A 25607-nucleotide genomic window follows, 5' to 3' on the forward strand; every position below is an offset into this window, starting at 1 on the left:
TTTTTGTACATAGTCTGATAACTGTGCACGGGTTGACTGAGATTTTTCATTTTTGCGTCCTGGGCTACGTTGGCTTATCCGAGCAATGACGGGATGTCCTTCGTTTTTTTCTTGTCCGTACCTATTTGTCAGGCAGTCGGCTTTCTGCATTTTGGTCTCGCCTTGCCTTGTTGCGATCCGTCACTAGATGTATGTCTGTCGATAGGTATCATAGCGCCAAATTGGAAGATAGCACGCTTACATCCTGGTACCTCGGTAGTAGCCGAGAAATATATTTGAGTCGGTACTACCGACTCGGTGGGTAGTCGCGTGATGTAGACACCTTCCAGTGTTAATGTTGTCATTGTCTAGCAAATCCTCCACTTCCCTCACAGGTTATAGTCTCAAGGTACCAAAGGTTCGTTTCATCTTGATACACTACGTCCAGCCCCCCAAAGTAAGGCCATACACCAATTGCCATTCAACGGCCTTCGTCCCGGTTGACCAAGGACATCACCCGACTGACCTCCCGAGCAATCAACTCCGGCTCTGTCGCTTCTATGTGATGACCGCTCTTTTTTGCCTGTACAAACCGGGCGGTGTGGGATAACTGCAGGATCTCCAGCTGCAGCTTCTTGTCGGTAGCTGCGAAGCGCGCGAGGTGCGCCTCGGTCTCCTCCCTCCCCTGGGCGGTCGAAAGGACCGACGTCAGCGCCACCTCGTAGATCCGGCACAGATCACGTGCTGCGTCCCCCCGGATGACCGTCACCGGGTTCACGCCGAGGAGGGAGCCCGGAGTTGGGCGCGGTCGGCGAGGGCTCGTCCACAGGCTCGCATGTTGGCCATCTCGGAATCGGCCGCCGACGCGGTGCCGGTGGCCTCCTGTGCACCCGCGTGAGTGCTGTACGTGCCCTTCCCGGACTCTCGCGCATGATGGCCTCCAGTTCTTCCTGGCTGTATCGGTGACCCTCGTCGAGTCCGATGATGACGAGGGGACTAAGCTTGCCGATTGCGTTCTGAATGTGGCTGGGTGTAAAGAGCAGGTCATGCGTCTTTTCCTGGTTCGCATCCACAAACACCCTGCCCCGAACCGCCTGGGCAGGCTGGGCCAGACGTGCGAGGTATTCCCGCGCAACAATGGCGCCGTAGGAATGCGCGACCAGGACCAAGGGCGGCGTCACCTCGACCGTCGCCAGGAGCGTGGCCAGTTCCGATGCCATGGTGCGTGCTGTCCGGGGAAACACCAGGGCTGGCCCACTGCGGCCCAGCCCAGCCCGGTCGTAACAGTAGACGCGGACGTGTCGGGACAGGAGCCGCTGGACGACCACCCACCATCGGCTGGTGGCCCCGCGTCCACATTCGATGAGGACGACGGGCTGGTTGGCGTGTGTTCGGGGAGGCCCACGGACCGACAGGAAGAGCTGCTGAGGTTCGGACGCACCAACGTCGATGGAGACCAGCTCTTCCCGAATCAGGTCCACCTCCCATGGGTTCCGCGGTGCCAGATCGGCAATCGTCATGTTCTTCTTGCGTTGACTGACGGGCCCTGGACGGGAGAATTCCAGTGGGAGCGGTCACTAAGTCAATTTCCCCCCAGGGCAATGTGTCCGTTTGGTGGTGGGGGTTGACACTCCCCATCCTGAGAGGGTGTGCAGGGACACGGGGTGGTGCCACCCGTCCAGCTCGAACCACTCTGCCGTGATACCGAGAAACGAGAAGCAATATTACTCACCAATGGGTGATGCAAATCGCCAATTCTGATCCATACGAGGCAGGCAAGATGCAGGAAATCACGGATGCTTTCATCGTGGGCGGCGGACCAGCTGGCCTCGGGGCCGCTTTGGGACTCTGTCGCCAGAACCACAGCGTCGTCCTGTTCGACAGCGCCTCCTACCGCAACAGTAGCAGCAATGTGTCTGACCTGCGGATGCACATGGTGCTCACGTGGGACCATCAGCGCCCGGACGATTTCCGGGCGGCAGCACGATCCGAGCTGCAGCGGTACGAACGGTTCCAATATGTGCCGGCCGAAGTGCGGTCTGTCCAGCAGACGATGCGCACCGTCAGCGGTGGACGGTCGGAATTGGTGTTCGTGGCGGTGTTGGCGGATGGGAAGGAATGGATAGCGCGTAAAGTCATCCTGGCCACCGGGGTCAAGGATATCTTCCCGAAGATTGAGGGTTTCGCCGAGTCTTGGGCCAGGGGGATGTAAGTCATGGATCCATACCCTGCAAAGGATTCTGAAACCGACGTTTCACAGTGAACTGACGCCATCCTCCAGTTTCCATTGTCTTTTCTGCCATGGGTTCGAAGAGCGGAATGCCGAGTCCGTCGGCGTCCTAGCGGTGGATGAGTGCGCCGATATGCCCACAGCTCTACGGATCGCCCGCGCGGCCCATCAGTTTTCAGAGTCGGTCACCATCTACACCAATGGGAACGCACAGCTCGGCGCCAGGCTTGCCCAGAAGGTCGCAAAGGACAAATGGTGTAGGGTCAACAAACTCAGCATCAAGCGACTTGTCGCGCTGGAGACGACAGCTTCTTCCCCGGCTGCGATGGAACTTGAGTTTACGGATGGGACAGTACAGAAGGAGCATTTCATTGTTCATAAACCTCGAACGCAGCAAGCGAGCGCGATCCCGGCACAGCTCGGCCTGGAAATGACACCGGATGCGGACATCAAAGTCGTCGGTATGATGTTCGAGACGTCTATGCATGGTGTGTTTGCGGTTGGTGACTGCGCCTCTCCGCACAAGTTCGTGAGTTATGCGACCATTGCGGGAGGGTTCGCCGCTGCGGGAGCTGCCACTCAGTTGCAGGCAGGGTATTAGTTCATGTATTTTTGGTATTCTTCTTTTCCGGGCTCTAGGGAACACAAAAATCCTGACTAGCAATGGGAGATCTCTTGAAATCTTATTATGTATTTACTGTATGGTCGAGTGTGTATGATCGCGGGGTGACATGACGGTCAGAGTACCTAAGATCCAGGGGCTGGCGACATGACCAGATGGTATTTGACTCAACTCTAGTGTTCCGATTCTTCCGAAATGACCATCTGAAATACCTAGTCACTTGAGCGTTGAAATGAACAAGAGAACCATAATCTATGCTTGAGTATGATTGTACTGATGGAGCAACCGAGACTGGTTATAGTCCCCAGCAGTAATGTGCGGATACAAACATGGCCGCTCATCGCTGAGGAATGCAGGGAAGGGAGACAGAGATGCATCCCGGTTGGGCTTCCCAAAGAAGGCAATAGAGTACCGGGCAGGGAGAATCGCCTCGTCATCATCCGATTGCCTCATTGGTTTGACAACCCGATGCACGACAGCCTTGAGACTGGCATTGGTCCACCTCTGGAGCGAGTCACCAATGTTGACAATCATGGTTGGAGATGCATCAAGGATCGGGATGAACTCCGGACCAGTCGTCTGGTTTTGGACCTCCAGTCCTCCAATCGTGTCCTGAAAGAGCAGTGTGATGGTTCCGTAGTCAGTGTGCTCTGCAATTCGAAGCTTCTTCCCGTTCTCGATGAGTTTGGCTGGCACGGCGACATAATGCGTCAAACGGAGCTCGTGGGCCTTGGCGCTGTGAAGAGCGACAATGTCTTCTGTGCTAATGCCCATCACCTGCATCAACATGACCATGATTTCAGTCATGGTCTCGTGGCAGGTTTCGAAGAATTGTTCCATTGTATTGCGGAATCCGGGCAGATCCTCTTCTCGCGGCCATCGATTTGCGTTGGAACAGTCGGTGGGAGTGCCTATATCGAATGACTCCTGTCGGGAATATTCAGTGACTTCATCTTCATTAAAACAACGTAAGCGGGCTAGAACACCAACTTTGTGGTCATCCACACGGGTTGTGAGATCATCCGTGCCATTCTTCAGCCCATAGGTTCTCTCCAACCCAAGGCGTGCATAACCCCGGTGCGGATTGGCACCTTCTGGGTGTTTCGCCACAGCCTTGGCCTCGGGGCTAAGACCATAGAATCTCTTACTCTGCTCACGGTCATCAATATGAATCTTCCTGCTGAATCAACGAGAAGGGGACCTGCCATATTGAAAGCTTCGGTGATCATGGCTTCGGGGATACCATGATTAACGATCTTGGCAACCCCATACGAGCTGAGGCTATTGAGGAGTTCCTGCGCAAGTTGACGCCTAGCTTGGGTATCGGACAAGCCATTCTGTTTTGCCTCATACAGGAGCGAAAAGTCTAACCGAGGAATTTCGGGAAGACCAGCCATTGTTATCGATGAATGCGTTGATGCAGAACTGCCTTAACTCAAGAGCACACAAATTCCGTGCAAAGGCGACGATTTTGTGCATTTCTTCAATTCATGTAAGCAGATAGAAGTGAGTAGTGTCGGTCTGTGTGGTGCCACTGACCTGAAATCCTACAGATATAATAACCACCTAACAGTGGCGCCACCCTAGGGCACTCCTGAAAGACGGACAAAACTAGAACAGCCACAAGCTACCTATCTTGATTATGATACAAGTACCTATGGATTGCAAAAAGTGACGTCCAATTAAACATACACCACCCTGATAGGAGCTCATATGCACTCGGACCTATCACTAATTACTCCGATGTCTACCATCTAGTTTTTTTTTTTACTTCCTACGTAAAATACCCCTATAACCCTATCCAGTCGAGATATAATTTGATGTAGACCGTAGGCTACAGCCCAAAATATTAGCTAACTAGCGCGCTCCTGGTATTTGTGCCCTAGAGAAGAGGCTTCCTACCTGTGCTAGCCACGGGCGTCGGTACTGATATAATACTATGGCTAGTGCCTATGGTGTAACGAGATCTACTTTAGCAAGGTACATGTAGAGACTTGTTAGTCAGGTAAGAAGAAGGTACCCCAATGGTACGATTTGGAATTTCAGATAGAGTCTAATTTTTCATTACCTCGAGTCTTCTCTTTGCGGGTTTGCTATTTAAAATTCTTAGGAGCTCTCCTTTTATCGTTCTAAAAGAATCGGCTATTTCTCTTGACTACAGTGTAATATATCGATCAGATCTATCAGTCACGGAAAGCGTTTTGGGCGACCACTGACCAACCAGACCATAAAGATCACTAATATACCGCCGCAGTTGCAGACATTGCCTAGAGTCCAGTAATATACTATGTGTGGTACGCATCAATTAAGTCGCAGGGCCGCATCTCGCGCCTACGACATAACGATTAAACCAATAAGCAACGGCACGGTGGATTTCAAGCCTAGCCTACGATTTCCGCCAAATGACATTCCGACTAGGGCTTTAGGGCAAATATAAGAAGGGAAAAAAACCAGAGGGTGATTGTTGGGGTGACGATGGGTAAGGCCGGTTGCACACAAACCTTTTCTAGGGTGATGTATCATAACCTCGCGAGGGGATCTAACATAATTGCCGATTCATTCCTTTCTCCCCATGGCGGCAAATCCTTGACATCGCAGATTGTCTGCATTGCCACAGCCTTTGCCCATGCTTGCGAGGCTCTCTTTTGTCTCTCTCTAACCCGGATACAATAATTCTGGTATTCCTCTTCAGTCGCCGCCGCAAACATATATCGCGGATGCACCCCCAAAGCCTGGGCTCCCTTCTGCCCAAACCCAAACGCGGTAACTGAGAATGCCTTCAGTCCGCGCTTGTATAGAGTCCGGCTGGGATAAAACAACGATTTTCGGTTCCGCAGTCGCTCGTCAATGTTATCCGCGTTGCGCTGGCCTGGAATCAGACCCGAGTTGAGGGTCTGCAGACAGCCATTGAGCATCCAGGCGGCTGCCGCTCCCTTGGAATGCCCGGTGAGGTATTTTTGGAAGATACAGTAGAGCAAGTGTCCTTCCTCGCGACCCAGATGGGCCAGCTGTTTCTGAATCACGTCCGTCTCATTCAAGTCGTTGCGCACAGTCGATGTGCCATGGAAGGAAGCAAAGTCTAGGTCGTTGATTGTCAGTCCCCACACAGCGAGTGATCCCCGGATGGGAGAAATGCTCGACTCGCCGTGCCAGAACTGGTGGCCGAAGGTGGCAAGAGCCTCTTTGTGCTGCCGTGTGGCCTCGCTAGCGATCCAGTGTCGCCGTTCATCGGCCAGAAGTTTTCGTTCGACGTTGTCTCCTGTGGCTTCGTCTTGCTGGCAGGCATCGTTTTCGGAGTCTTCCCAGTCGCGGATCTGCCGCAGCCGCTGCTCAAGCCGGCGCCGTCGGTATGAAATGTTTAGCAGTGGCGTTTGCACCGCACCATGACTGGTCTCACGCGCTTGGGTCAGGAGACCTTGCCCTGGTGCAGGAATGGAACGGCCCGCCTTGTCGCTGGCTGTACTTGCCCATGCAATGACGCCGTGTACCGGCAGGCCCATATCAAGGGCAAGCCGGGCAGTGGTGAGGATCTGGACACCGGCACCATGTGCTTCGACAAAACCATCACGAGTTGAGCTAGTGGGGCGTGATGCTTCTGCAGGTGTGCGGGCCTGTGCCTGTTCCTTGGCCGGATTCGAGGTCGCGCCCATGTTGGCAAACTCGACAGCAATATCGTGTTCCAGGTCGTCAACGCCTCCAACCAGACATACCTTGGCTTTACCCGTGGAGATCAGCTCATAACCGGATTCAAGTGACTCCAGGGATGTGGCACAGGCACCGACAGGGGTACGCAGAGGTCCCGAACTCGACATCAGCAGCATATTGACCCAGGCGGGAGCCGTGTTCAGGAAGGTCTCCTGGAGTACGTCCGAGGCAACGGGAAGGTCATGGTGACGCGTGCGGAAGACCCGTTTAATGGCGTTCAGAGGTCCCTCGCCGGACCCGATGCAGTTACCTAGCTCCGAAACATGGATGTAGCGGTAGAGCTCGTATGCGTCAGTCAGGCCGCTGGAAAATAGGGCTTCCGCGACACAGACAAGCGTGAACAGTGTGACTCGATCGACCAGCGAGATGATCTCATCTGATAAACCGTACGTCTTTGGATTCCAGCCTGTTGGGATCTGCCCGGCGACGGCGTGGGCAGCTGGTAAACCCTTGGGAATCAGGATGGTGGCCCCTTTCTTGAGACGGATACGCACATCCTCCTCCTCGTCTCCACGATTCTTGGTGTTGGCAGGGTAGAAGATGTCAGCGTGATCACCATGCTCGGCCTGGAAATGCTGCGCAAGCTCTTTTGACATCGTAATGAGAGGCATATCCTCTGTCAAGATCACCTCCTGTAGCAGCCGGCGGCGCGTGGGGTCAGATCCCCAGCCAATGTCCAGCTCCGGCTCCACAAGACGAATTCCCGTATGCGCCAGGATGCGCTGCTCGTAGCGACTTTTGACCTCAATGTCAGCCACAGGTTCGCCCGTGATTGCGTCTGTCCATCCATTGTAGTATTTCCCGTCCACATCGCCTGCAGTGTGCCGGATCATCCCCATTAGCCACGCCATTTCGATGCAGCCTTCCAGACTGAACCGCCCTTCTGCCTCCATCTCCCATCGTGTCCGCGCACTGCCATATGGTCCCAGTTCTGCAATACCAGTAACCACCACGATGCGGTCGAGATCAACCATCCCACGCAGATTGGCCGCAAGTGGACGAATCTCCGTCTCATAGTCTGGGAGTTCGGGGAACTGCAGCTGCAGGTTGGCTAGAGGTGGCGGCACAGGACCTCGGTCGTTATCAACTGCGGTATTCACACCATCATCCAGCCTTTGATCCTCCAGAACAGCCTTCCGAGCGGCACTCGCCTGCTGCATTTCCTCTCTTAGCGCCACCAGTTTATCCTGGAGACTGGGTTGCTGATCCAGCCCCCCAGTTAAATCTGCGTACACCACAGCAGTCTCACATCGCTCTGCAACCGGTGCGGCCATGAGCAACAGCAGGCGTAGTGCCATCTCCTTGACTCCGAATGTGCGAATCCCCATCTTCTCTATCCCCTCAGCGACGAGATCGTTGACCTTCATTAAGCCTGTGCCCCGTGTCCATCCGATCGACGCCCCACAAATAGAGAGATACGCCCCCCAGCTTTCAGACGACCATTTTGTGAATAGGGGCTCCAATCCAATCTTTGACTCTGCGTATAGACCATCACCACCAAAGACGCCGTGGTTCGGTGACAAAGGCAGGAGAACCTGAGTGATGTTCGCGCTGAATCCGCGCTTCCGCTTCTGCTGCGCGACCTGGCCAAGCAGCCGAAGCACGTTGACCAGCATCATGCGATGCGCTAGTTCAGCACGAGCGTCAATACCATCGACCTCACGGCCCGCTACAGACATGGCGGCAAATGGGATGATGTGATCGAGATCCAGCCCGAGCGTGTCATAGACCCAGTCCACAAGAGCATGCACATCCTGCTGGCTAGCCTGATTAAATGAGACGACATGCAGCTGAGCCCCGCGCGCGCCGTGTGAAACATACAAGTCACGGAAAAAGGAAATCGTCTCCGGGATGAAGCGGTTAGTCGTGACGATAACGTGGGCGCCACCGACCAGAAGGCCGGGCAGGATCTCGGACCCAATTGAGCCGCGGCTGGCCCCAATTAGGAGGACGACCTTGGAGGCAAATGAAGGAGTTTCAGCAGTGCTATTGCTTGCATCCTCGAGATTCTGTGCAAAATTGGCAGTGAGATGCTCGTCAACAACCCAGCCCTGGCCGTGTTTCACGCTGAGCGTGATGCGGTGATCTCCGCTGTTCGCCGTGCGAAGGACCTCGCGGTATTCAATATCCCCGTTAAGTTTGACGATGGTGCGAGGCGCTGTTAACCGCTCACACACATGGAGCGCAAAGGGCTGAATTGTTGGAGGACATTCCAAGTCAGAGCTGGAGGTCATCAACGCTTTCAGAAACGCCGCTGCGGCATCGACGTTTCCCTCAAATACTCCGTCGAGAACCTGGCGATGCAGGTACTCTACGACACTGAATAGCCGGGGGCAGGCACGATTGACGATGAGCCGCGCCTGATAGCATGTCCATGGATCGTCGATCCCAGCTCTGCCCTGGAAGATTTTACCCAAAGTGTCATGGAGATCCTGGATACTCCAATTCCAGTACGAGTCGTAGTGGCGGACGTGGGATGCCGACCACTGTGGCTGCACGCCTGCGATCAGCTCGTCGCCCAACTCGGCCACGATCGAATCGATTTCTCCCTGTAGGGTGGCGATGCGCTTATCACGTTCGAGGTCGGCATCAGTGTTTGAAAAGAGCTCAATCGCCGACAAGTGTTGAGGCTCTGGCTCCTGCTGCTGGAGCGCCTGGGTACCTGGGGATGCAGCAACCGCAGGAGGTGGATCAATGGCCCGAGTGGAGGCAGTCAGCCCCTTTTTATCAAGATATGGCTGCACAATTCCATCCAAAAGTGACTGGGCCTCACCCGGCGTGGTCAATCGTTGCGCTGGTAGCTTGCTGCTTGCTAAAAGGAGGATCGCGTCCTGGCGCCCAGGGCCAAGCCCCCAGCGGCGCTCCAGGTATGCGCGAATCTGGGCCGTGCGGAAGCTTGAAGGCATTTTCAGCGAAACCATCTTGGAGACCATGGCCGCCGATGTACGGCGCAGCTGTCCCGAAAATACCGGCGAAACCTGCAGCCTGTCGCAGAGGGTTTGAACCTGAATTCCTTCCGAGTCCTCAGGCAGACTTCCAAACTCACGCTCCAAGTCGCCAATGATTTCGTTCTGCATGGTCGACCGGCCGCCGCAGAGCTGCTTGACAGATTTGCACAGGTCGTCGGGCACGAGCATACGGTCAAGCTTGTGTGAGATAATTGCGAGGACAATTTCTTGGGCAGAAGTGGAAGCATCTGGGATGCTCGCTAGAATGGGAGCCTCCGCATCTGTCGCAGGAGGGGAAGAAGGCAGCAGAGGCGCCACTCGAGGTGAGAGAGACTGTGGCGCCTCAACGGTCTCTATCTTGAGATCTGTTGTGAGAGTGAGTCCGCGATGTATGTCGGCTGCATGATCGCGGTAGCTGAGCAGCTTTCTCCGTACACCCAACGCACTGTCGTGGATCACGTAGTCCTCATTCTTCAGAGTGCGCCTCAGCATGTTGATCAGTGTGCTAACCGGGCCCACCTCGAGCAGGTTCTGGATTTTGAGGTCCTTGAGCAAAACATCCTGCGTCTGGATCCATTTCACCGGCGACGCGAACTGGTATCTACAGAGATTGCTTAGTTATGGTAATGCAACGTATAATATCACAGACCACCTACGCCAGTAGCTCGATGAGCAGCAAATAGGTGAGTTCTCGTTCAATGTCGGGGTGCATAGTGACTGGTTCTATGCTCTGCTTGGGGCTGGATTTCTCCAGCTATTTCGAAGTTTCGCTAAACAGTGTACAGCCGTCACCAAGCTCCAAATCCACCATCATAGAAATGACCCACTGGCCGGGTTTGTCGATCTTCCCTCCCGCCGGTGGAACGTTATGTGTGGTACGATGATCCCAAAAGAGGAAAGGATGGGGCCCATAGAGCCTGAGGGGGAGGAGAGGGAAGGAAGAGGAACATGTCCTCGACTAACAACAAATTTGAACAATTTATTTGGCTCTCGTCACAATTGCTCAGCCCCCACTGCTCTCTTTTTTTCATTTCTCAAGCAGCCTTGGTTGCTGATCGAATCCTTCGTCCGCACGACCGCACCGGATCTTGCTTACGTTCCCCCAAAAACTCTATTCTTTGTGACGACCTGGCCAACAACGTCGTCAATATTTGTCACAAACCTCTCTACTCTACTGTATCTGGTTATCTACCACTTTTACTGGTGGTTTATTTATTCATTCTTCTGTCTTTAGTTGCTTGGTGGTTAGCCACCTAGTTAGTTAATAACATTTGAGGTTATCTAGATTAGACCGGGTGTCTCACATCTTTATCAAAGCTACTATATTTTCCATCGCGTTACAGTTGCCTCTTCGACGCTGTCATAGCATAGCCCAAGTGAAGTGAGGAATATATGTTATACCAACTAGATCTGAACGGCTCGTCCGATTGGCGAGGCTTATATGAATCAAGCCTCGGATGCCAAGCACCTAGCCAACTCTCTTGGCCTACCTTAGGCGTGCTCGGCCCATCTCACCCTATCTCGTCTGGCAGCTTGGAAAACTTCCCCGGCATCAATTGACTAAAATGGCGCACGCCCCAGATGACTTGGTCGGTGGCCCACCAGATTCCCGCAATTCTACGCTATTGACCGACCACATATCAACGACGCGACTGTCAACCACTGGTTGGCGATGTCAAAACCTAGGCAAACCCAGCCTATGGGTTGAAATCTCGACCTTTGACCCAAACCTAATTGCACGCTACCATCTAGCCACGTCTTCTCAAGCACAGTACCTTAGACTGGATCTTCAACGTGGCCAGTGGTGGGGGACGGTAAAAATCTTGGCTCGACGAATATAAGCATTTAAATAAAAACGGCCCTCAAGAGGCGAGGTGGGGGTATTATTGTGGCTTTCAAGGAGAGATCTATCAACTTCTGCCATGTATTTACATTAAGCCAAAGTTCTTACACGCCCTCTAGCCCTGCTGCAATGCCTGTTTGGTCGCTCGAAATCGCCGAATCAGCAGCTTCATATGTTCCATCACAACCTCGTTCTCCTCCTGTAGTAGCTTGATATAGGCCACTGCTTCGCACAGCACCTCCGACTTGTTGAGTCGTGTTGCGCCACGGCTCGCATCTTTGCTGGTCCAATCCGTGGTTGTGTCTAGCGAGAGGGGTAAACTGGACTGCTGTTGTCCTTTTTGTAGCTGGTCGTGCTTCCAGCTCTCCACACAGTCTCGTAAGGCTTCAAACCGCTCATGAAGCCCTGCCCGGTACCTTTTCTCAATTACATAGTGTGCACGCTGGTGCTTTAACGGCCGTGGTCGAGAGTTCTTCACTGGCGACTGTCGCTCGACGGCCGAGGGGAGTTGTGAGGGTGATTGCATCGAGGTCTCTTCAATAGGTGGCAGGGCCACGGGGCTCGTCAGGGGAGTTTGTGCGATAATATCGACGCTGCTGTTTCCGACGCTGCTGTTTCCGACGCTGCTGTTTCCGACGCTGCTGTTACTAATGCTCATACTGGTGCTGGTACCGGCACTACTGCTGGGGTCGACCTCCACTGAATTCAGCATGATGTCCCAATCGTTGGAGATCCATGCAAATTCTGCAACAGGCTCACGTCAGTATGAGTTTGGATCAGACAATAGTGCAGTCTCATACCTGCTGTACTTACCTGATGTGGAATCGTAGCTCATTGGGTCCGCTTGAAGGCTGTTAGACGGGCTAGGGCGAGAATAGACATCGCCAATCCAGCTCTGCACGGGGTTGGCAGGGGGTTTCCCGCTCTCCAAAGGAAAGGGGGACTCAGTACATAGGGCAGGGTCGATAGGCGTCTCATTGATGCCTGAGGGAAGGTCGTTTAGCGCATAAGCTGGTTGATACGTGGCTTGCGGTGTGGAAGTCTGAGTGTTTTCAATGTCGACGGCAGTCATCCACTGGGTGCCTGCCCGTAAGATTTCCGGATCGATATGATCATTGGCCATTAGAATGCGCAGGGCAGACGCCATGCGATCTCGTCGCGTCGGCTGAGATGCAGACGGAGATGAAGGGTTGGTAGTGTAGGACATGGACATGGTGCTGAGGATCTTGGTGGCTAGTTTTGATAGAGGTTATCCTCATGGCAACAGACTTGTCTGTCACCTAGAAGATATATATTGATATCGACTCACAGCAGGCATTTGGCTGTCGACAGGTGCAAGGTTACATCTTGGGTCGGCTACAGAAGCAAGATCCTTCGTAAGCAACCGAAGTGTGGGATGTGCACATCTGCAGGAATTGGCTCCGGACTAGTTGCAGCTAGGGCAGTTTTAAATGGACCCACGTTTGGATAATTGGACCGCCTCCTCTCTCTAATAGGGTTTAGACTTTATCACCGCACATATTGAAGAGGGGTAAGTGCGCAGGGCAGCCCAATCACATCAGGGAATTCGAGGCATAAGGAATCAGACAACCCCCACAGAGAGCGTCCTCGCCGGTCAGCCGGAAGTGTAGGACCGCGCGGTCGCAGCAGACGTTTCACCTCATAAACACAATGACTCAAGAGAACTTAAAAAGAAAAAAGATCGATAGAGGAGATGTGGAGAATGCATTTGTTAATTGACATGATGAAGAAATAGTCCAATGGATAACCACAGCAGGAATAACAATCATGGTCACTGAAAAACAACATTGGGAAATGCATAAATGATCATAGATCCTTTAAAATTGGCCTTCTGCCGTCTCTTCTCCATACCCACCCCTGCTAGACCATCCTCCTACATGCAACCGGATCTGCTATTAGAATATGTAAATTCGGGTATTATCTAATATAGGATAACAAAACTCCACATTCATGTTCTGGGTCCGCCTTTGAATACCAATTGATAGGTGGTGTGAAGGCCTGCGAGGTTCTGTGAGGCGAGGAGTCAGAGTGAAAGGATTGGTAGAGTACAGTATGAGTACATTCCAAAAATAATCGCTGAAGCTTCCAAGTCCGTCTCTCCTGTCCCTCCCTTACCTGTTGTGGGTCACGGGACCATCCTGTGTAGGCTTGCCTAGGTAGTTTTCCAGGAGTGTCTTGTAACACGTAGGGTCCAGCGAAGGTAGTTACACAATGAACTCCAGCTTACAAGGATAAAAATTTGTCTCTAGATTTACTGCAAGTAGCATTCACAGATCGACTTCATGGATCAGCAGCCTACGTAAACATACTACGACTTACCACCATCGATGTAGGTAGGCTACACCCACAGGCCCCTTATCACGTGGATACCTTATTTTCTATGAATCTAGTCCAATCTGTTCAAATTGAGATCACAACGCAGTCCAACTAGCATATATCCTCGAAATGTATAAACTTCGAATAGCTATAATGACAGAGCCTAGTGCCAGGACTGATGACTGCCCGTCCTGCTGGAGGGATTCGAATCTAGACCTTGCAATTAATCGTGGCGGGTCGGCTTTTTGGACCCGACGCGCGAGCCGGAGGCTCGCGAGTATTCGACCCGTACGGTATTGTAAGATCTGGCCGATACTCTATTCATCCATATAGCCAGCCGGTTCGCGAGTCCGCGGGCCGAAAAACCGGCGAGTAATTGCGAGGCCTAGCCCAGGGCTTTAAAAAACACGTTGGGCGTATTAGGTGCATTCTGAGTGTTGAAAATGATGAGGCTATTCCCAAGCGCGCAATACATTAGAATATTCGTAAGAAGACCTAATAATCGCGCAAAACGGGGCTCATAGTCTGTAAGGAGTAGCCTAAGTGGTAGGTGAAAAGAAATAACGAGAGATGATGATAGTTAGATTGATTGGGATCGAGACATATGATGCTATCTATTCTTGTGGATCATGTGACTACATAGCAGGCATGATATTGTCTGGCAAACATTGGTAAGCCGGTCTCCCAAGGTAGACCTCTGCAAAAGAAGTAGGCACCCAAACTGACTCCCATCCCATCGCTAAATGGGATGGGTTTGGGCATAAAAAATATGCTCATAGGTAGGCGAGTATGCTGTCATTGAAAAAATTTTTATACCCGTGGGTATTTGATTGAACCTCCAACATTTCTTGGTCAACAGGAGTGGCGCCACCATGTTGAGCCCACGAGCTGTGGGTGCGACAAAGAGCCCTGCAGAGGGCCAAGCACAGAGTAGACTAATAGTGCTATATGGAGTATTATTTCGGTAATCCTCCTCGGGAATTCACTCAAAATTCATGTCCAGAGCGCAATCATGTCCAAAACAACCACAGAGGAGTATACGACCCCAGACACGCTGCTCTCAGGCGCCTCATCTACCACCTCTCTCAACAACGACGACGCAGTCGAGTACTACGAATCAAAATCGCGTCCGCAAGCGCATGCTTCCTCGCCGCCGGCTCTACTGCATGCAGCGAAAAATGGAAGTGCGATGGTGTATGCCATCTTTGGCGGCCAGGGAGTGTTAAGCCCCCTGCGCGAGCTCAAAAACCTGTACACACAGAACCCTAGGATCGTGAAAGGACTCATTGAACGGGCATCTGCGCATCTTCAGCGTCTTCTTGACAAAAATGCTTCTTTCTCCGTTTATTACCCTGCCGGACTCAATATCATGTCTTGGATCCTCGATCCAGAGCAAGAACCGCTGCCGCATACGCTCAGCAAAGCCCCCATCAGTCTCTTGCTGATCGGGTTGCTGCAGATTGCCAATTATCATGTCTTGGTTCATTCACTTGACATGTATCCTGGCGATATGGGGACTTTCTTTTGCGGCATTGGCGGCCATTCTCAGGGGGTGGTGCCAGCGGTTATGGCGTCTGCCGCCCGCGACTGGGAATCCCTCGACAGGCTGTCGCTCACTGCACTTACAATTCTCTTCTACATAGGCTGCCGGGCACAGTCGCTTTTTGGTCCTGCGCCAATGGATCGGGACGTGTTGCAAGATTGCGAAACCCACGGCGAAGGCGTCCCCTCGTGCATGCTGCGGGTACATGGCCTCTCACTCGACGTCCTCACTAAAGTCATGGACAAGGTCAATCATCACCTTCCTGAGTGCAGCAAAGCAGAACTTGCTCTTATCAATGGGCCCCACAGCTTTGTTTTAGGTGGCACCCCCAAAACGCTGTCCGCGGTCTCCCGATGCCTGCGTCGCAATACGGCCTCGCCTGGCGTATCGCAAGCACGCGTCCCGTACAGCCAACGCAGACCAGAAGTAACGATCAGATTCTTGCCCATCAGCGTTCCATTTCATACTTCGCACCTCTCTACGGCCTGTACGCTGGTGCTTCACGACCTCCGCGAGATGTATCTGGCCCGCGCGGAATTGAAAACTTCCGTCTACGACACCAGCGACGGATCAGACCTGAAAGACGGCACAGGAAGAGACGTCATCCCAGACTTGGTGCGCATGATCATGACCCGGCGACTAAACTGGCCATCCACTGCCCATTTTGCTGGAGCTACGCACATAGTCGATCTTGGACCGGGCATCCATGAAGATGGGATAGGTGCGTTAACAAATCGGCTCAAGCAAGGGACTGGTGTGCGCACCATCATTTTCGGTCTTAGCAACGCATCCTCGGCCCCATCGCCACAAGAATTTGGTGATCGAGAGGAGTTGCTCAATGGATCTACTGTGATCCCTGGCCGCGACTGGCGAAAGGAGTACCGGCCGCTTCTCGTTCTCTCCGCCGCTGCGCCGACCATTAAAAACAAAATGACCACACTCCTAGGCCTCCCCCCGCTTATGGTGGCTGGCATGACCCCTACAACCTCTTCCTGGGAGTTCGTCGCCGCGACCATGAATGCAGGGTATCACATCGAACTTGCGGCTGGCGGCTTCCATGACGCTGCAAGCTTCGAGGCTGCAATTCGCGCCGTCGTCGCCCACACTCCGGCCGGCCGTGGAGTTTCTTGTAACGTCATCTATGCCAATCCCCGCGCTCTCAGCTGGCAGCTCGCCACCATCCAGAAGCTGCAGGCGAAGCGCCTGCCCATTGAAGGTCTGACTATTGGGGCAGGCATTCCTTCACCTGACACCGTCGATGGATACATCCGCGACATGCCGCTCCTCAAGCACATCTCCTTCAAGCCGGGCTCGCTGCAGGCAATAAGCGAGGTCATCGCCATCGCAAAGATGCACCCGCACTTTCCCATCATCCTGCAGTGGACTGGTGGCCGTGGGGGCGGGCATCACTCGTTCGAAGATTTCCACGAGCCCATTCTTCAGAGCTATCATCGCATCCGTGCCTGTGGGAATATTGTGCTAGTTGCGGGGAGTGGGTTCGGTGATGCGGGAGACTCGTATCCATATCTCTCAGGCGAGTGGTCCGTTAAGCTAGGGTCCTCGCCAATGCCATTTGACGGCATTTTGCTTGGCAGCAGGGTGATGGTTGCACGGGAGACACGTACCAGCGATGCTGCCAAGGAACTTATTGTGGCCACACCAGGCGTCGCAGATGGCGATTGGGAAGGAACCTATAGTCAGCCGACCGGTGGTGTCCTGACGGTGATCTCAGAAATGGGCGAGCCGATCCATATGATCGCGACACGGGCAGTGAAACTGTGGTCGGAGTTAGATCGCAAGTTCTTTTCCGTCGAGGACAAGGCTATCAGACTGCAGATGTTGCTCAAAGAGAAGCCACAGATCATTGAACGTCTCAATCGGGACTTTGCAAAGGTCTGGTTTGGTCGCACAGAGTCGGGGACTGTCGTACAACCCGCGGAGATGACCTACGCGGAGGTGACAGCGCGACTAATTGACTTAACATACCTGCGGCCGCGGACAAGATGGATCGATCCTTCGTACTGCGATCTAGCCTACGAATTCATCACTCATGTGGAAAGTCGCTTTGCACCGCGTACGGAAGGGTTTAGGGTTATCAAATCCATCCAAGAGATCAGGGAAGACCCGTACGAAGCTCTTGAGCGCTTCAAACTCCAGTACTCCCGACTCGAATGTCAGCTGCTCAGCCACCAGGACGAAGCTATCCTCACGAAAATGTGTCGGAGAAGAGGCCGCAAGCCTGTTCCTTTCATCATGGCGTTCGACGACGAATTCGAGTATTACTTCAAGAAGGATTCTTTGTGGCAGTCCGAGGACATCGACGCAGTGCAGGGTGGGGATATTCAGCGAACCTGCGTTCTTCATGGCCCTGTTGCAGCGCGTTACACACAACGGTCAGATCAAACGATCAAAGAACTCCTGGATGAGGTTTACCACGGGTATGTCAGCTTCCTGGAACAATCTGGACCAGTCTGTCTGCATACCAGCTTGGAAGAGACCGGTGCTTGCGGCAAAGAAAAGCCCAAGCATGAACAACTTGAAGTCGACGATGACTGCCTTGCCGAAGAACAAGTGTGGTATCAGAGACTGGCTGCCGGAAGATCCTCTTGTTTTCAAGTAGCGGTGCTCTCCCAGACAGTCATGCGAGACCGCCAGGTATTGACTAACCCAATTCAGGCGGTTCTCAAGCCACGAGCAGACATAAGGATCGATGTTGATGGCTTACCTGACCAAAGTGAAGTAATCTCCATCTGGGAGCGTCGCAATACCGAGGATGAACGAAAAGTAGCTAATATCAGAGTGAGCTCAGCCGGATTGATCGACCTTGAGCTGATAAATTATGTGACGGTGACTGGAGAACCAGCTGTGCTCGCGCTACAGTTTGGGCTGGGAAGCACTCAGCATCCACTGCGAGATCTCACTGCCAACCTCAACGAGACAGTTCAAAAGCTGTACCACAGAATCTGGCTTGGTGACGAGCCATTGCCCTCTCCCTCAGTGTCGATTTTCTCAGAATTCGATGGAGGAGAGTTCGTCGTGACATCGGCAAGCCTACAGCTATTCTCAGAGAGCATTGGAAGCCGCAAACACTGCCAGCATTATCACGATCCGAGGATAGCGCCACTGGACTATGCTGTCGTGGTGGCATGGAAAGCTCTCGTCAAGCCTCTGTTTGTGCTCGAGATGAACCTACTCTGTCTGGTTCATCTCCGGAATTCGTTTGAATGGATAAGCCTCATTCACGATAATGATATACTGGCAACAAAGTCCCGTGTTTCTTCCCTAGTTGTGCAAGAGTCTGGCACCGTTGTGGAGGTGAAGGCTACTATATTCAGATCTGGCCGGCCAATTGTGATTATAACCAGCCATTTTATGCTGCGTGATGCAAAAAGCATTCCTCCCAGGATCATCCCTTTCAGGACCGTCGAAGATCAGCCCTACAAAGTAACTCTTGGCAGCGCCAGTGCCGTCGCAGTACTCGAGTCTAAGCCATGGTTTCAGCAGCAAGATCGATCCACTGAGTTGCTTGGGGCAACACTGCTCTTTCGCCCACAATCACGCTATCTCTATGATGTCAAGGGTAAAGTGACAGAGGTGGAAGTGACCGGTACTGTCCAATTTGAAAGCAATGTCCGGCGGGGCCTGGTTCAGATCGGCGTTATTCATTGGCACTCCATGACACCAAACAACATTGTCACAGGGTATCTTACTCGACATGGCCGTCCTTCACCCTCCCGAGTGCTATTTGACAGTCCTCTTGAGCTTGCCCTCACACCAGATACCCTTTTTGCCCCGACGGATAACTTGATGTATGCCTATGCTTCCAAAGACCTCAATCCCATTCATCTGTCAACGGCAATGGCGGCGTATGCCGAGCTACCAGGAACTATAACCCACGGCATGAATATAAGTGCCCGAGTTCGAGCCCATCTTTGTGTACATTTGTGTGTTGGCGATGAGTCTCTCTTTCACCGGTTTACTATCTCCTTCACCGACATGGTGCTTCCAGATGAGCAGCTGCAGTTGAGCGCCCAGCACATTGGGATGGTGGACGGAACTCGGATCATCGAATTCACAGTGCGAGACCAGGCTGGGCGAAAAGTAGTAGCCAAGGGAGAAGCTGAGATACGTAACGCCTCCACGGCTATTCTTTTCACTGGCCAGGGTAGTCAGCGCAAGGGCATGGGCATGGAACTGCGCCAGTCCAGTGCCGTGGCCCGCAAAGTATGGGATCGCGCAGATGCCTATTTTCTCAACACATATGGTAGGAGGCATCTACTGCATCTTGACTTCTTGATGAGCTACTGACATCGACTGATCTGCAGGATTTCGCATCTCGGATATTGTCATCAACAACCCGAAGAAGCTCACCATTCGCTTTGGCGGTCCGCTGGGACGCAAGATACGAGACAATTATCGGGCCCTTCGATACCTGGTCCCCGATGGCGATACCTTTAAACCGACCCAGATTTTCCCGGAGCTGGATCACAACACCACCTCATACACTTTTTTCTATGATGCTGGCTTGCTGTTTGCGACTCAATTCACCCAACCCGCCCTGACACTGACCGAAGTCGCCATCTACGAAGATCTGAAGTCGCGTGGCCTTGTCCCCCCGACGACCACGTTTGCCGGCCACTCACTCGGCGAGTACGCTGCAATTGCAGCATGCGGCGGAGTGGTACCTCTGGAAACACTCATGGCGATTACTTTCTATCGCGGAAATTCCATGCAAGTCGCTGTGCAGCGCGACTCAGCCGGACGATCGGCGTTTGCCATGTGCGCGCTGAATCCATCCAGGCTTTCTCAAGGTTCGTTTCTCTCGCAGCTGTATTTGGAATATTCTGACAAACTTTCTGCGTTCAGAAATGACCGCGGATCAGGTGGGCCAGATTGTGAAGACAGTCTCTCAGATGACAGGCCTGCTGATCGAAATTGTCAATTACAATATCCATGGGGAGCAGTACGTCTGTGCTGGTGATGTGAGAACTACCCCGCCGCCCTCCATTCATATCTTGTGTCTAGCGTGCATCTCTGATATTCTCAGGTCCGCGCTCTTCTATGCCTGACTCGTCTCCTCGACTCCCAGCACCAGTTTCACCCCGACAACAACACATCCCTCGGCGAGGCCATCACGCAGATCGTGCGCTCTATCCCACAAGCCCCTTTGAGCGTAGAGGACCTGCCCCGTGGCAGGGCAATGACGCCTCTTTCCGGAATAGACGTCCCGTTTCATTCGAGTTTCATGAAGGACGGGATCCCTGCATACCGTCAATTCCTCTACGACTATATTCAGTGTCAGCACGTCGACCCCCAACGACTGATTAAGCGATATGTGCCCAACCTGACGGCACGGCTGTTTGATATAGACAGAGCCTATTTTGAGGTGACCGAGTCTTTGACTGGGTCGCCAGTGTTAAGGAAGGTTCTGGACCAGGTATGTGCTTGGTAACCCCTCCAGTGCTTGATATGTTTCCCGCGGTTAACATAGCGCAGTGGGATGAAATTCATACGGAGACAAATAATGCGACAAGTATCGTCCAGATGCTGAAGACGTTTCAGGGGAAGAGTATGTGATCTTTTAGGAAGACGCAGACGAAAGATGCAGAGCTGGCTCCGATTTTTTTTGTCAGTTGTTGCCACGGTATATGACCGCATTATGGCCCCTCTCGCATGTGGTCGACCCACTGTGATTACAACCTTATGTTGATTCTTGCCCCTATTCGTAACTCCTTAAAGCTAAACTCCTCATCAAAAAGTATCCAGAGTCGCCACCATAGACCTTCTTTCTATCCCGCAACACACTACTAAAATGAGGTTTTTTGGAACCGAAAGTAGTGCCAATCGAAGGTTACAGGCTGAGCTATCTAAAAAAACCGCGTACTGAGACCCTTACGGCGCGAGAAGATAGCTAATCTGTTACCAAAATCGCCGAGAGATTTCTCTGTATCCGTTAGACAGTATCTTATATACGCGATATTTGGCGACAATGCTAAACTATTAATTCAAGAGCGAGGCCTAGTAGCCCCCGAGAATTCAACGATATAGCCAGGCATTATATCTATCAGTTAGTCCGAAAGTACTCTCGTTAGAGCTATAAGGCCCTAATCAGTGATACCTATTAACTAATATCTCAATCTTTAATTTAACAAACTTTCCTCGACTATGATGTTCGCAAGTGGCAGTCTAAGAAGCGAATTTATGATACGACTGAGCATACAACGACTTTCATCTATCCGCTGATACGCTAATTGTGATTTTCAGAAAGATATTGTCTTTTCCGATAAATATTCGGCTCAACGCAGGTGAAGTTTAACGGTTTGATTCCTCTTTCGATTCTAATTCGAAGCCTACCGGTGCGATCTAGTTAGTTAGTGTAGAAGCTTACAGGCTGGATATCTCGCGGATAGTATTCGCCATAACAATTTCCGTGTCACAGGCGCGAGATGCGACCTTGCAACTTAATGATGCGTGCCACACATAGTATATATACCGGACTTTGGGTAATATTCGCGACTGCGGATGTTAATGATCTTCCATGGTCTTGTTAGTTAGTGTCCGCTCAGAACGCTTCCCGTGACATTCAGCGGCTCCTCCGGAGATTCGGAGACATGTATACTTTAATGCTAGGTGAGCGAGACCAGGAAGATCTCAAGAATGCGAGCCCTAGAGAAGATTCAAAAGATAATGCGAAAAATGATTCTATTATTGCTAAGACATGAATTTTTTCCATGCTCAGACTAGTATAATCGATAACTCCTAAGATCAAAAGGAAAAATAGTGTAGCCATACCACCAGTCAGGAGTAATCGTTAGCGTAACTAAGGTTTCTTACGCATAAGCAACCGAATGGAATGGTCTCTTCTCTGGTGCACATTATGGAATGTCCATGATCAACGGCTTGGCAAGCTCCTACCACATGCCCGTGTGGACTCAGATCTTCGAAAGATTCCATTAGGCCGGCAACATCGGCGAGAACTTTGAGCCTTAATGCCCCCCTCGCCCCCCCCCCCCCCCCCCCCCCCCCCAACACAGATATTGGCCTACGTATCCTTGGCATGAACAGCTATTGGCCGTACCTGGTTTCGAACTTTCCGAAATCGCTTCACATCCCAAACTAATCCGACCATTTCCCATGTGCATATCCACCACTTGGTCGGGTCAAAATCACATTTGCGAGGCCCATTTCGATAATCCCACGGATAAGCATGATGGTAGTTGTGATAACCCTCACCCAAAGTCAAGAACGCCAAGGCAATGTGATTTCGTGACGTATTGCTCGCCGAGTACGGTTGATCTCCCACCCAGTGCGCCAGCGAATTGATGCAATAGGATGCATGCCACACAAGAACCACTCTTAAACACCCCGCATACAGGAAGCCGCCCATCCAATCACCCCATAGAAGTCCCGCAACACATGCTGGGAAGATGAAAGCCATGAGCCCAGCCAAGGGGTAATATAGACGACGCTGCCAAACAACGACAGGGTCAGAATCTAGATCTCCTAGATCAACCCCATCGCCGCCGTGACCGAAACGGGTTGAATCATAGGTCAAAATCCAGCCAATGTGAGAGTAAAAAAGACCGCGTCGGCTATTGTACGGATCACGATCACTATCAGTGAATCGATGGTGTGCACGGTGGTCAGCCACCCACATACGGATGGGCAGTTGTAAAGCTCCGGCTCCAACGGCGGCCAGAAGGATGCGAAGCGGTAGACATGCCTTATACGATTGATGACCCCAAAGACGATGATAGCCTGTAGCATTTAGTCAGCTTGGATAATTTTTGTGGAAGATGATTGAGTAACTTTGACCATGAAAAGCATTTTAATGAACTTACCTGCAGTGATGCTGAGGCCTGTCGCAAGGCTGTAAGCCACCGTCCAAGAGCCAGTCCTCCACAAACAAGGAACTGTAGAACAAAAATACAACACAAAAAGGGGGAGACCAATGTTAGCCGCTGTGTAGCGGAGATGGACACGTTTCCACCAGGCACGGTGAGGGTTGTCCATGATTCCTTCGTGCAAGCACGTTAGGCCTTCTGTGGTGAAAGATCCTAATGATGATAGAGAAATTAAAACACAGTCAGCATTGGGATCTCTATGACTCGAATATTTAGTCGACGAATAGTCGATGATCGAAGCCTTCTTAGTTAATACACCCCTTCCGAGTCAAGGTTGTTCGACTAGAAAGAGGTAATCGATAGATCGATTCTTCCCTGACTTCAAATGCAAGGGGAACACCTAGGGACCCGTCCGTATTTGCCCCACATTCTCATCTCTTACACTCCAAGTGTTCGATTAAAGTTGTCACATACCCGGTAGGTCCACAATAGGAGGTAGATATATCTTGGTACTTGCTCGTTGGCTGATAAAGTGCTATCGATCAGAGTACGTATTGATGACTACAAAATCAGTTTGCCCGAAGCTTAATAAGGGACTATTTCCTCCATTGTGTATTGACTTGTCTGGGTTCATCTATATCCCAATTTGAGTACACATATTTCCAAGCACGAGTACTTGCACTCAGGGTTGATTGTGGTCTTTTTTTGACTCGTTTCCACCACTTCCTCAATTGAAACGCTCGCTGTCCCGCCATCATTCATATTAGGGTGATCGGTATGGAATACAATCTTGTGGACCTTCCAAAATCATGGTCATTACTTGTACAAGAACATCCAAAGCCCCTGATTGAAATTGGTGGCATGCTTGGCACTCAATTGATGACCTTCTGGGTCCCAGCTGCCCTTTTCACAATATGTGATCTGCTCGCATGGCCATCTTTACGACGATACAAGATCCAACCAGCAAGCAAACAGCTTGATTCAATCAACATGATTAGGGACGCCTTTCTTGGATCGGTTTCCAATCAACTACTGACAACTACCCTGCACTGTCTGCAGTTGTTTCTATTCCACGTTGTTCTTCGTCGACCGGAACTTGGCTACAGCGTCGCCCAGAAATTGCCTCCTCTTGATCAATTTGTGAAAGACTTTGTTCTCTGCATGGTAGCACGGGAGATCATCTACTACTATTCTCATCGGCTCCTACATCACCCATTTTTCTACACGCGATTTCACCGGCAGCATCATCGATTCCGCGTCCCGGTAGCTATGGCGACTTTGTATGCGCACCCTGTTGAGCATATTGTCACCAACATTCTCCCAATCGCTTGGCCTGCACGTCTCTTCAACGTTCATATTGTGACACTGTGGGCTTTTGTTGGAGCTGTGGGTCTCAAGGCCGCCCTCGCCCATAGCGGATACCGGCTATGGGAGACACCTGATGGGTGGAAGCCCGAGGTACATGACTTGCATCACGAGTTGATGACTGTGAACTATGGGTTGATTGGCTTGATGGATCGAGTTCATGGAACCCGTGCAACTGAGAAGCCAAAAAGACGCTAGATAAAGTTCTTATTACTACCTGGTGCTCTAGCGCTTGATTCATTCGTCTTTGATTAGCACGTGGGAATTACTAATTACATGGAGGACGATGGTTCATTCAATTTTTCCACAAAGTATGCATTATCTATGCCCATCAGTAAGCTCTGACAATTAAGAGTACCAACAGAGCACTGCTCAGAAGGAGACAACCGCGAGTCAGACTGTATGGGAATCGTCGCTTCCCCATTACATATCACCCTATAAAGTTTTATCCTTGCATTCTCGCGTGACTACATTGGCATTACTGTCGTCCTTGATTACAGGCTCCTGGTCCTCATGCTCGGTTGCAGGGGTTGAGGTAGGGAATTATTGAAAACGTCAGTTTAGACCGCTCGTTCTTTGTCGCTCGATATTAAGATACCCAGAAAATGTTTGCATATTTTTATCACACCAAAAAGCATCTCCTCTAATTAGCCAAGAGTGGAAGTTGCCGACTTAGAAACGGATTTCACTAATTAGTCTGATTCCGTGGCCAGACAGGGTCAGTAGTCCTTCCCCCAAAGATCATAGTATCAAAGCGTCAGTGATGCCGTCTGACTATGTCACTGTGTCATTGATGTCTCATTGGAATGGGCGCAAGGGATTGGGACAAGAGCGACACAAGGCTAAAGGTGAAGAAATGAAGGCAAAGCATGTCCGCAGCATGTCTGGTTGCCCCACTCTCCTACGGACCTTGCTTCATCGCTAGTTTGGCATGCGGAAATCAGTGAGCTCCTCATTTGTGGACAACGATGGAAGCTTGAATCGTATTCAGGGGAAACAAAAAAAAATTACTGGTCAATTCTTTCCTTATTACGCCATAGATTGCCCGACCAAAATGCGTCTCTCACACAGTCCTGCTTGTTTGACCCTCAGCGCAACCAGCTTCCCCAACTTATCTTACCTTGACATCTGCCTCCTACACCCGTGCACGAAAGTGCGGAAACGACAGGAAACAGAATGAGAATCGCAAGT

At 51.7% G+C, this 25607-nt stretch overlaps 8 protein-coding genes across 8 annotated transcripts; 3 read left to right on the plus strand and 5 right to left on the minus strand.

Moving 5' to 3' along the window:
• Window positions 1-460: 460 nt before the first annotated feature.
• POX_e06165 (uncharacterized protein) lies at window positions 461-1499 on the minus strand (the record flags this gene model as incomplete). The annotated part of the gene is made up of 2 exons (XM_050114990.1): window positions 461-861; window positions 902-1499. The coding sequence occupies 2 exons, from the start codon at window positions 1497-1499 to the stop codon at window positions 461-463; spliced, it is 999 nt and encodes a 332-aa protein (XP_049967450.1).
• A 260-nt stretch (window positions 1500-1759) lies between these two features.
• Window positions 1760-2810, plus strand: POX_e06166 (Thioredoxin reductase aclD; the record flags this gene model as incomplete). The annotated part of the gene is made up of 2 exons (XM_050114991.1): window positions 1760-2187; window positions 2240-2810. The coding sequence occupies 2 exons, from the start codon at window positions 1760-1762 to the stop codon at window positions 2808-2810; spliced, it is 999 nt and encodes a 332-aa protein (XP_049967451.1).
• A 273-nt stretch (window positions 2811-3083) lies between these two features.
• Window positions 3084-4228, minus strand: POX_e06167 (uncharacterized protein; the record flags this gene model as incomplete). Its single annotated transcript, XM_050114992.1, has 2 exons — window positions 3084-3980; window positions 4022-4228. 2 exons carry the CDS (start codon window positions 4226-4228, stop codon window positions 3084-3086), a joined length of 1104 nt encoding a protein of 367 aa, XP_049967452.1.
• A 1122-nt stretch (window positions 4229-5350) lies between these two features.
• POX_e06168 (Fatty acid synthase subunit alpha) lies at window positions 5351-10196 on the minus strand (the record flags this gene model as incomplete). The annotated part of the gene is made up of 2 exons (XM_050114993.1): window positions 5351-10085; window positions 10141-10196. 2 exons carry the CDS (start codon window positions 10194-10196, stop codon window positions 5351-5353), a joined length of 4791 nt encoding a protein of 1596 aa, XP_049967453.1.
• A 1246-nt stretch (window positions 10197-11442) lies between these two features.
• Window positions 11443-12540, minus strand: POX_e06169 (uncharacterized protein; the record flags this gene model as incomplete). Its single annotated transcript, XM_050114994.1, has 2 exons — window positions 11443-12071; window positions 12141-12540. The coding sequence occupies 2 exons, from the start codon at window positions 12538-12540 to the stop codon at window positions 11443-11445; spliced, it is 1029 nt and encodes a 342-aa protein (XP_049967454.1).
• Window positions 12541-14676: 2136 nt separating this feature from the next.
• POX_e06170 (uncharacterized protein) lies at window positions 14677-20784 on the plus strand (the record flags this gene model as incomplete). Its single annotated transcript, XM_050114995.1, has 5 exons — window positions 14677-19471; window positions 19533-20018; window positions 20074-20189; window positions 20255-20644; window positions 20704-20784. The coding sequence occupies 5 exons, from the start codon at window positions 14677-14679 to the stop codon at window positions 20782-20784; spliced, it is 5868 nt and encodes a 1955-aa protein (XP_049967455.1).
• Window positions 20785-22249: 1465 nt separating this feature from the next.
• On the minus strand, window positions 22250-23220 carry POX_e06171 (Acyl-CoA desaturase; the record flags this gene model as incomplete). The annotated part of the gene is made up of 2 exons (XM_050114996.1): window positions 22250-22965; window positions 23049-23220. The coding sequence occupies 2 exons, from the start codon at window positions 23218-23220 to the stop codon at window positions 22250-22252; spliced, it is 888 nt and encodes a 295-aa protein (XP_049967456.1).
• An 821-nt stretch (window positions 23221-24041) lies between these two features.
• Window positions 24042-24614, plus strand: POX_e06172 (uncharacterized protein; the record flags this gene model as incomplete). Its single annotated transcript, XM_050114997.1, has 1 exon — window positions 24042-24614. The coding sequence occupies one exon, from the start codon at window positions 24042-24044 to the stop codon at window positions 24612-24614; it is 573 nt and encodes a 190-aa protein (XP_049967457.1).
• Window positions 24615-25607: the final 993 nt, after the last annotated feature.

This window comes from Penicillium oxalicum, chromosome V (genome assembly GCF_001723175.1).
Source record: "Penicillium oxalicum strain HP7-1 chromosome V, whole genome shotgun sequence".
NCBI classification, from domain to species: domain Eukaryota; kingdom Fungi; phylum Ascomycota; class Eurotiomycetes; order Eurotiales; family Aspergillaceae; genus Penicillium; species Penicillium oxalicum.